The sequence below is a fragment of the Anneissia japonica genome, unplaced genomic scaffold, assembly GCF_011630105.1.
Source record: "Anneissia japonica isolate Jap-2015-1 unplaced genomic scaffold, ASM1163010v1 scaffold287745_len380231_cov175, whole genome shotgun sequence".
Lineage (NCBI taxonomy): Eukaryota > Metazoa > Echinodermata > Crinoidea > Comatulida > Comatulidae > Anneissia > Anneissia japonica.
In genome coordinates, this window is record NW_022744415.1 from 17,253 (window position 1) to 28,340 (window position 11,088).

At 34.4% G+C, this 11,088-nt stretch overlaps 2 protein-coding genes across 3 annotated transcripts in view; both read right to left on the reverse strand.

Annotated features, from left to right (window-relative positions):
• LOC117119661 (polyubiquitin-C-like) overlaps positions 1 to 8,543 on the reverse strand; it is a 21,387-nt gene extending 12,844 nt beyond the window's left edge. The window contains exons 1-2 of one of the 2 annotated variants that reach the window (XM_033264494.1): positions 8,435 to 8,543; positions 3,315 to 3,405 (exon numbers count right to left, since the gene is read on the reverse strand). The gene's annotated coding sequence lies outside the window, so the exon portion shown is untranslated. Of the gene's footprint in view, positions 1 to 3,314; positions 3,406 to 7,519; positions 7,944 to 8,434 lie in introns of those variants that run through there. The other variant, XM_033264495.1, reaches the window with a different exon arrangement.
• Positions 1,691 to 6,209, reverse strand: LOC117119655 (polyubiquitin-B-like). Its single transcript, XM_033264487.1, has 3 exons — positions 6,121 to 6,209; positions 3,315 to 3,343; positions 1,691 to 2,796 (listed from the first exon to the last, which is right to left on the reverse strand). Exons 1-3 carry the CDS (start codon positions 6,207 to 6,209, stop codon positions 1,691 to 1,693), a joined length of 1,224 nt encoding a protein of 407 aa, XP_033120378.1.
• Positions 8,544 to 11,088: the final 2,545 nt, after the last annotated feature.

The following is an 11,088-nucleotide window of genomic DNA, read 5'->3' on the forward strand; positions in this document are numbered from 1 at the left end:
GGTAAGATCAATGGCAACGCAAATCACAAATAAACAATTCTGAACCCATGTTTATAGAAATTAACAGTCAATTAACAATGTTATGTGCACTTCGTTGATAATTTGCCTACTTGAATGGACTGAAATATACTTTGTTACTTCTTAATTCTTCCTCTATGACAAAAATATTAAATTTTCTTAGTAAAAATAAAATACCCAAGGATTTAAACGGAATACCCAAGACCAAGTCAAAATACCCAAGATCTTGGGTAAATTACTCAAGCAGTGGTCACACTGATCATTGCCAACACACACTCACTATTGCAGCAGCAGTGCACTGAATGACGTCACGCATGTATCGGCGTTTCTATTGGCTAATCATGACGTAATATCATTTACTGTACCTTTAGCAATCGGAAGTTCCGATACGGTACCGTATCTCTAGCCACGGCGAAAATTAAAATGTAAATGGCAATTTATTTGATGTTAGATTCCTTTTAAAAACTAAATTATTTCAGTTTAAAAAAATGCATATAATGATTTTAAAAAAATAGTTTTAATACAGAATTTTATTATTGGGGCCATTTTTACCGACCTGTCATTTGGGGCCATTTTTTCCGGGCCATTCTTACCGTACACCAATCCGAGGCCTAGCCTAGGCATAGTAGTACTACTAGTAGTAGTAGGGGCCTGGCTAGGCTGAAAAACAATATAAAAAACAAACAAACTATTCGGATAGGTAACCTAACTCAAAATTGGTGCTAAATATGAAAAAGCACTAACATCTGAATCTGCTTAAGGGATATCACTCTGAAAATTATCGAAAAGAGTAAAAATCTTACCAGTTTTGTTGCACAACCAGAGGTGGTGTGTAGGCAGTTATATTTGTTATTGTTATTGGGCTTTCGACTGGTTCATTTAGTTAAGTAAGAATTTTCGTTGAGTATTATTTTCATTCGACTGGTTCCGTTAAATAGACTTCGTGGACAACAAAACTTAACGTAAACACATGACAGTGCGTTAATCAGCGTTTAGTTATCCACGTGACCAAAAAAACAAAAAAAAAAAACATGGCCGATTGGTGAGTTTATAAACAGCATTTTTAACTGAATTAGTACCTCAACAAGTTTAGGAATATCTAGACGTTATCAAGGATTATTGAATGTGTTTTAAAATTGTATTTTATTTTCGTACCACCTTTCTTTATTAATGACAGGTTCGTAAATTTGCTTTGAATGCATTGTGATCTATTTGATTTCAAACCTCTTTCTCTATACTCTGGCCCTACATTCTTTATTTTACAATTAAGTTTTTTCAAATTTATGTTTAAAACTTAAAATTTGTTTTACGTGTGAAGTCCATTAAATTGATTGATTGATTGATTTATTGGATTGACAACTGAAGGTTCTGTATATTGTCAGCACACTGGTGAATGCTTGGCCATGGCAAAAGAGTGACCAATCTGGTGTATTGGGTTGAAGACATTATGGAAGCACTTTATTTTATACTTTCTCAGAACCATTTTTATTTTTACTTTTTCACTTAATTACAGTGGATCCAATGAACTAAAGTTACAAAATTTGGATGTTGAGTGTCACCTATACACTTTTCGATGGGGAGGTGCGTTTTGCAACCGAAGTGGACCACGATGGGCGACAGTGCCCATGGATCCCCGCGAGGGTGCGGCGAACCTTCTGGAAGCTCTGACAAATTAGCATTTTGAGGGCTGAGTTTCGACAGACATTTGCATCATACTAGAGGAAATAAACTTAAGATCGAAAGTAGACTCCTTTTGTATGTAGTCGGACAATGTATGTCCATCTTCCAACTGCTTTCCTCCTAAGAACAAACATTGCTGATCTAAAGGGAAACCTTCCTTGTCTTGAATGTCAGCTTTTAAATTTTTGATAGTGAAGGTTAGCTTAACTTCTGCGGTCATTTTCTTGCCAGTCTGGGTTATGATGAAGACAGTAATGAAGCCATGTGGACGCTGCACAAGATAGATAGTGGACCCTGCTTGTACGTTGCAGCTGGACAGGGTACGTTCAGATTCGAACACTCTTCCTTTAAATATCAAACGTTGCTGATCTGGAGGGATGCCTTCCTTGTCTTGAATTGTCGCTTTCACATTTTCAAATGTGGTTGAGTGCATAACTTCTAAAGTAATGGTTTTGCCAGTGCGGACGGTTTTGACAAAAATTTGCATGCCATTATCATTATGGAGAGTGGATCCCATTTCTATATTGTAGTCGGATAGAGTGCGTCCATTTTCCAACTGGATTCCCTTAAATACCAAACGTTGCTGACTAGGAGGGGTGCCTTCCTTTTCTTGAAATGCAACCTTTATACTTTCAATAGTGTCTAATGGGTCAACTGTCAGAGTGACGGAATTGCCAGTGGAGGTTTTGACAGCGATCTCCTGGCTCTCACCGCCGCCCCTCATACAAACAAGAAGATGAAATTCGGACTTATCCTGTATGTTGTAGTCGGACAGAGTACGTTCATTTTCCAACTGCCTTCCTTTAAAAATCAAACGTTGAATGTTTGGACTTACAGATTGCTCATAAAAAATTTCATATTTGACGTCTTTAATCGTGTATGATGGCTCAACTTTTAGGGTAGTTGCCTTGCCTGTAATACTTATGACAAAGATTGTCATGCTGCGGCAACATACACAAGGAAAGTTGAATCCATATTCCGGCAAGGAGCATGGAGTCCATATGGTATGTTGCTGTTGGAATTTGGTCTTAAAATGTTTGATGTTGTCTGATGGTTCAACGTTGTGGACGATAGCATCTTGCAGTTTTTTTGTCTGACCTGTGAAAATTAGTTAATACATTTTATATTACAATTCTTATATGCTTTCCCTGTTTCAGAACAAAGACAAAGGCCTACATGATTTTATTGGTTAAATTTAAAATGCTTTTTAATTATGCAACATATTTAAAAACACACACAAAAAAAAGAAATGCTGGTAACACTGCAAACTATATAATCTGCAATTAAAATTGTTTTAATAATGATTATTAATATTTTAAACATTTATAAGTGCTCTTACACAGAGTCTCGAAAAGATAATTGAAAAATTTTATAGTAAAATATATTAATAGTAAAAGTGTTTGAAAACTAACCCTTTTTAACCACCTTTGATAGGGCCATACTGTAATATTATGTTAAAATAAAGCTGAAATAAAGAAGAAAATATGTTTCTAATCATGTTGACATTTCATATAAATATATATTTTGTTTCCTTATGAATACGATTCTGAACAATATCTAAAACATTAAACGTATATTTAAATATTTCAACACCATTGAAACAATGGTAATCTTACCTTTTGATAAAAACGTATTAAACATCAAGCTGATGTAAGAACGAATAGTAATGCTTTAGATGTATAAATCATTTGGCTGCATTCTTCCTAACTGAAAATAAAAAATAGGGCAAAAATCATATAGAAGTACACCTATAGGCAGTGGCCTATAAAACCTTTGCATAGTCATTGTTATAAAGCTTTAAAAATGGGATTAAGTGTGTTTAATAATTTATCCTAATACATCCAATGATATAGACCCATATCCACACCACTGTCATGTCATAAGTGATACAATCATGCTTTATTTTTGTAAAATCTGTTGTCATTTTCACTTTTTCTTTGCAATAATGAAAAACTTAAGTAAGTCTTTTGTCCTTTTATAACAGTAGTTGATAGGCTACGGTCAGTGTAATACATAATAGAAATTTTAAAACATAAGTGGGCTCAAGCTTAATTTAATATTTCACAATTGTGTGTTTATATAATTAAATAATGGTATTTACTTCAGTTTTTCATTCCATTCATTTGCTAAGGTGAGCTCAGTCTGGCAATTGAAGGAAACCATGTTTCCTTTTAAGTGTCAAAGTCTGGAAAACACAGACTAGCGAATGTGTACTTGCCCCTTGGTACAAAACAGTCAAAAATATATTGCATACTTGCTAATACCACTATAATAAATGCCCACAGCAATCAGCAACTACCCTACTGCATCACATTAATAAGCATGTGTTTCTAACTTAAAATCTTAGGCACCTAAGAAGTCACACCAGTTAACAAAAAACATTACAAGCAGTCAACGGTATTTGTTTTACTTATTAATCTTCGTTGTACGACTAATAATAATAATAATAATAATACTCTACCAACAACTGATAACAGGTTATGTATTATTAATCAGAAGAAACACAAGTTAGTAAAACATCAAATAAATATCAGTCATCTTTAAAGTCGTAATACAAGAAAAACAAAAGTTCATTCACTAAAAAACAAACAAAACACAAGTTAGTAAAACTCAAATAAATATCAATCATCTTCAAATGCAATGACAAACAGATGTTCATTCACTAAAGAACAAACTGAACACAACCCCGGTAAAAATTCCCATTGAAATTTCCAATGGGTCCAATGAGGTTCAATGGGTCCAACTGGTATTTTTCAATGGGTCCGACTGGTTAAACGAGGTTCAATGGGTCCAAGGTATTTTTCAACTGGTATTAGCCAACTGGTATTGTTCAATGGTTTGAACTGGTAATATCCAATGGGCCCAACTGGTGTTGTTCAATGGGTCCAACTGGGCATTATTGAATGGGTCTAACTGGTATTATACAATGGGTATAACTGGTATTATCCAATTGGTCTAACTGGTATTGTACAATGGGTCTAACAAGTATTCAATGGGTCTATGGATTATCCAATGTGTCTAACTGGTATTATCCAATGGGTGTAACTGGTATAATACAATGGGTCTAACTGGTATTATCCAAACCCAACATTGAGTACCAGTTGGGATTTTCAACTGGTCTAATGGGTTTCAACTGGTTCAATTGGTATTTTCAATGGGTCGGTCAAATATGGATTTCAACATGGTTTAAATGGTATCAATCAACGGGTCCAATTGGTATGTTCAATGGGTGCATTGGTTTCAACTGGTCCAATTGGTTACAGAATGGGGCTCCAAGTTTCAACTGGTCTGATTGGTACGACATCAAAGAGGGTTCAATTGGCCTCAACTGATCCAGCTACTGGCTAAAATGCATGCGGGACCGAGGGATGATACTGTAGTATGGCATAATAAAATGGTTAACAAATTTGCTTTAAATAATATTTACTTTTAATTAGGCCTATTATCAATAGCCTACTATTTATTATCATTAGGCCTCATTAATTAATTATTTATTCATGTATTGTCATTCGTATCATCCTCCATGTGGTAGTGATATGGCATTCCAGGTTTCCAACCCCCACTCCCCACACAAGCGGAGTGAATGACATCATTATATGCCCTGCCGTCATTGGCCACTCCTTTAACCTTACGAAACTGACCAATGGAAACCTAGGATCCACATTCAAATTCATTGCAGTACCAGGTACCAGTGGAGTCTACCAATGTTTGAAAAATATCTGTGATTTTAAGGTACAAAATACAACAATAATAGCTGGTTTGCTCACTGATAACTACAAAGCAAGGATAATTACAGGTAGACGAAGAGGGAAAATATATTCTGTCAAAACTAGTTTGATTATACACATCTAGATGTGTATAAGAGACAGAATATATATATATATATATATATATATATTTTGTGATATTAATTATGGCTGTACAGTATATGTATCGTATATTGAAACACCTCAATACAAGACTCGCAAAGAATAGCAAAACTTAAACTGGTATAGTCTTTTTTTTATTGATACTAAAGTTGTAACAATCACTGTAAATATTTAACTATATACTGAAACTTACATAATAAATACTAAAATAAGCAAATTTACATAAATATCATTTATAGGAATTAAATATCAAATATTATAAGGAATTATGTATGTATAATAATATTTCAATCATTTCATTTATATACTGTATTATAAGTCCATTCTTATTAGACAATACGTTATGGGTGTTGTCTTCAACTTAATGCCAGGCACACTCATTTGAATGATAGTACTCTTTGAACAAAGGGATGGTGTCTTTTCATCTGTTTAGTTCTTTTGTAAGGCTACCTTCCTTCATGTTTTTGTATGTAAATAGTTTATGATGCATTTTGGTAGTTAGTTTCACAGTGTTAGTATAGTTAAAAGTAACAGTTTTATTTAAATATCTTACCTCGTCTTCCTCTGTTGTTTAGGCGGTAATGCCAACATTCCAGGTCGTTGTTGGTCCTTATGCACTAATTGTAGTAAAATTTTTCCCATATTGTACAATAAAAAATATAACACCATGTATCTTTTGTATCTTGTTTTATTGGTAAACTGTGTAGTAATGGAATGGCTAAATGCTTTAAATGTATATAATTAGGAAATTATGTACATAAAACATATCTATTATGTACATAAAATATATCATATATTAAATTCATATAATATATAGGCCTAAGGAAGATATATGCAAATATTTTTGGAGATTTCAAGGCAGCGGCGGGCGTAATAAAAAATTAAAAAAAACTTGAATTTCATCTTTCATTTATTTAGTCGACCATAACTTCCCCGACGATATTAAAGCTATAAATTTCATCTTTCATTTATTCGACCAAACTTTAAAAAGCACAAACAAACAAGACGATTTTTAACACTACAATTTATGTTCATTTTCATCACGGAAGAAAAATAAATCAAAAATTCAAACATCAACAAGTGATGTATATAGAAATACAGTATATATATAAATTATACAGTAAATATTTTTACGTGAGTAACATGTCAACGCAAAAAAAAAATATCTAAAATTAAAACATATCAACAAACGAAATGAAGTTGTATACAGTAAATATTTTCCCTTTTTATTCATGTCACCTTCTCAACCATCAAACGAAATCAACAAATGTATATTTAATTAGAAAATCACGTTGTACATAAAACATATCGGAAATGGTTAAACACAAGGCGCAAGATGTGTAAAATATTTTCTCATTTTATTCACCAATTCTCAACATTGAAAATAAATAAAAAATTTAAACATTTTCAAGAAGTGACGAAACAAAGTTGTATACTATACAGCCGCATATTTTTTTACATCACATTTTTATTTATTACCGTATCACGCAAGAAAAATAAATCTAACGTATCAACATCAAACATTTTCACATTGTACATAAAACATAGGGGAGGATGTACAATAAAATTAACAATACATAATAATTAGGCCTACTTATTTGTCATAGGGCGCCTATTATATTAAACACACATTCTATAATAATAATAATAATATACTTTATGCAAAACACGGAGACACTTGAATCACCCATGAGTGTTTTTTTCATCCGTGAAGTCCGTCATAGACCATGCATAGTTAGAAAAGAAAAAATTATTGAAAACAAAATGAGTTAAAGAAAACAACAAAAACATAATATTTTAACTACCAATGAAACTATACCCCGCCGGACACCAACCCGGTATTTATAAGTTTCGGGGATAATAATAATGATTTACTGTATTGTTTTAATAGTACGTTATGTTTTTATACCGGTAAATAAATTCTTAATTATTCACTGTAGGCCTAGGCTTACGTATTTTCTCCTTTTTGTTATTGACGTATCCAGCTGTTCTATGACTACGTTCTTCTCATTAGCGGCTGTTGTGTATTCGGTGGTCCCTTTGGCGTTCCATACATTTGGCGCGGCGGCCGAAATGACTGGCGGCCGAAAAGATCGAACACCCCCTAACCATAGAGAAAATCTAGCAACGCTAGACCTAGCCCGAAAAAGTACACCGGTCCCGCCGCCAGGCAGTATCATCAGCATGCGGTGAAAACAAGGGTGAATTTTCTTCGTTGCTGGCCTTGAAGCAAAAAAATCGGTATCCTTTCTCAGCGCTTCATGTAGGCTATTTTTGGCGTGCCGCATGTCCTCGATCCCAGAGAAATGAAAAATGTCGAAACGTTTGTGATGACGTCGACGTGCCAAAGTTAGTAAATAAACTCCGGAACACGCAATTGGTCAAATAGCCTAGGCAACAAACCTCTCATTAATATTCATTTTGAAGTAGTCTTGCTGGTTACGTCATTCAGCTGGCTGCAGCTTTGTTTTGATTTCTACGATCGAACTACGATCGATAGCGACAAATAAACAGTGCCAAAAAATGCTCTCATTTTGTAATAAATTGCACTATTTTGGAAACGGGGGATCGTTTTCTGGCTAAGGGGGTTCGCTGGCAAAAGGTGTTCGCTAAAAAAGGGGGGTTCGCCCGAACCCCTAAATACCCCCTGGCTACGGGCCTGTTCCGGGGCCATTCTTACCGTACACCAATCCAAGGTCTAGGCATAGGGGTGGGGACCTAGGCTGAAAAACAATATAAAAAACAAAAAACCTATTCGGATAGGTTAACCTAACTCAAAATTGGTGCTAAATATGAAAAAGCACTAACATCTGAATCTGCTTAATGGATATCACTCTGAAAATTATCGAAAAGAGTAAAAATCTTACCAGTTTTGTTACAAGCACAACCAGAGGTTGTGTGTAGGCAGTTATATTTGTTGTTATTAGGCTTATTCGACTGGTTCATTTCGTTAAGTAAGATTTTTCGTTGAGTATTATTTTCATTCGACTGGTTCCGTTAAATAGATTTCGTTGACAACAAAATGAACATAAACACAGTGCGTTAATCAGCGTTAAGTTATCCACGTGACCAAAAAAACATGGCCGATTGGTGAGTTTATAAACAGCATTTTTAACTGAATTACTACCTCATCAAGTTTAGGAAACAATATCTAGACGTTATCAAGGATTATTGAATGTGTTTTAAAATTGTATTTTATTTTTGTACCACCTTTCTTTATTAATGACAGGTTCGTAAATTTGCTTTGAATGCATTGTGATCTATTTGATTTCAAACCTCTTTTTCTATACTCTGGGCCTACATACAAGTTTTTTTCAAATTTATGTTTAAAACTTAATGGACTTTACGTGTGAAGTCCATTAAATTGATTGATTGATTGATTGGATTGACAACTGAAGGTTCTGTATATTGTTAGCACACTGGTGAATGCATTGGCCATGGCAAAAGAGTGACCAATCTGGCGAATTGGGTTGAAGACATTATGGAAGCACTTTATTTTATACTTTCTCAGAACCATTTTTATTTTTTACTTTTTCACTTAATTAAAGTGGATCCAATGAACTAAAGTTACAAAATTTGGATGTTGAGTGTCACCTATACACTTTTCGATGGGGAGGTGCGTTTTGCAACCGAAGTGGACCACGATGGGCGACAGTGCCTAGGGATCCCCGCGAGGGTGCGGCGAATCTTCTGGAAGCTCTGACAAATTAGCATTTTGAGGGCTTTTTTAATGGATTTTTAAAATCCATAATTTTTAATATCCTATTAAAATTTGCATTCATTTGAGTATTGTCTAGGGACCTACAGTAAAGCAGGAGAAATAGAGGGTGTGGGTGAAGGGAGAAACTTGCACAGACAGATGGTCAATACCACCTCAGCCCCACCATGGTTGGGGCTGAGGTAAGAAAATTTATGATTATGGCACCTCAAAATGACCGGAAATGGCACTCTCAGACAAACTTTATCTTGATTTTTCTTTTTTCTCCATTTCTTTTTTAGGGGGCTCTTCTCCCTTGAATTCACCACTGTGAAATTACGGTAATTTTTCATGTTTTTTACATCTGTAGGCCTACAGACGACATGGATCAATCTGCAATCACTGGAGCTGATAGTTTCCAACAGATTTCGTAGCACATTATTAAAAAGAAGAGCGGGCAAAAAATGTAATGCATACTGTAGGCCTACCATTTCGTGATAATTAGGAACGATTTTTGTGAAATAATAGGTTTTAAAAATTGGACTTTTTGAAATTTGGTGGTCCAGGGGCAGAGGCCTGGAGGGGGTTTGTGAGAAAAGCGACAAAGTAGCATTTTGAGGGTCTTACATAATAGATTTCTCAAACACATAATTCATGAATATTTCATTTAAATTTTCATTAATTTGGGTGTTTTTGGGACATGAAAAAGTAACATTATTATGTCCTGTACATCTGCAGGCCTATAGATAACCATAGAGAAAATAGAACTATGAGATAACATTCTTCATATTATATAGATTAATCTGCAATCACCGGAGACGATCAATATCTAACAAATTTCATACCACTTTATTAAGAATCAACGATAAGATAAGCTAGCATATATATAATGCAATGCATGCTATAGCATTTTATGATAATTAGGAACGATTTTGTGAAATCATAGGTTTTAAAAAGTGGACCTTTTGGAATTTGTGGGGGCGGGGGGGGGGGGGGGGGGTGCGTCCGCACCATCTGCACCCCCTCCCCGCCTACGGACCTGTTGTATACTATTAATTAATATTAAAATTAATCTTAATCAGGAAGTTGTTATAGTGACTAAAGCAACTCCCTGTCTTAAAAACATTAAATCATTATTCATTATAAGCAGTAGGGCCTATTAATAATTTGATGGGTAATTTGTAGTATTGTATACGCAGCAGTGTGGTATCTAACACAATGAATGTTTACCATATTATTATCTCCATGTGTCACAGGTGACATTATAATTTTAGATGTTTAATTAATTTTTTGTCATTATTAACGAACGGGTTTGCTACCAATAAAGATAAGGAGAAGTTACGTTATATCCAGGGTTGTGCTGAGTATGCAAATGAGGGAAATTGTGCAGGTCAATTTGTTGATGAATATCAGAGCTGTGTTAAACATGTAAACCAGGTAAGCCGTGCATGATATTGATTGGCTGAGAGCTATGAATAATGAGATAGGTTGTGAAATGTTAAATTGGGTGTGATTTGGAGGGTAGTCTGGTTGTAAAACTGGTGAAATGAACTTTAGCGGGAAAAAAGTAAAGGAAAATTAATTTTTGGTTTTTCTGAATCAGCATACCCTATAGTGTCTCAGAAAAAAAATCCCCATGCCTAGGGCTTGGGCAATTTTTTTTACAGCACTTTGAAATTTTGACCTAAAATACCCTATTTTAAAGTATTTAAGATGGGGGTAGGGGAAATAAATTTATGTCTTTGGTCACTTTTACATATATTGTGGATATGAAATGTAACAAAAACTTGGCTAAATAGTTACTCATCACTCTCATTTAAAAAT

Excerpts from the sequence above, each read along its gene's own strand:
- LOC117119655 (XM_033264487.1), bottom strand. The coding sequence starts at position 6,209 with ATGGGAAAAATTTTACTACAATTAGTGCATAAGGACCAACAACGACCT. Across the intron at positions 3,344-6,120 it reads AAACAACAGAGGAAGACGAG|CTTGATGTTTAATACGTTTT; the intron begins GTAAGATATTTA and ends TTCTTACATCAG. Across the intron at positions 2,797-3,314 it reads TAATACGTTTTTATCAAAAG|GTCAGACAAAAAAACTGCAA; the intron begins GTAAGATTACCA and ends TAATTTTCACAG.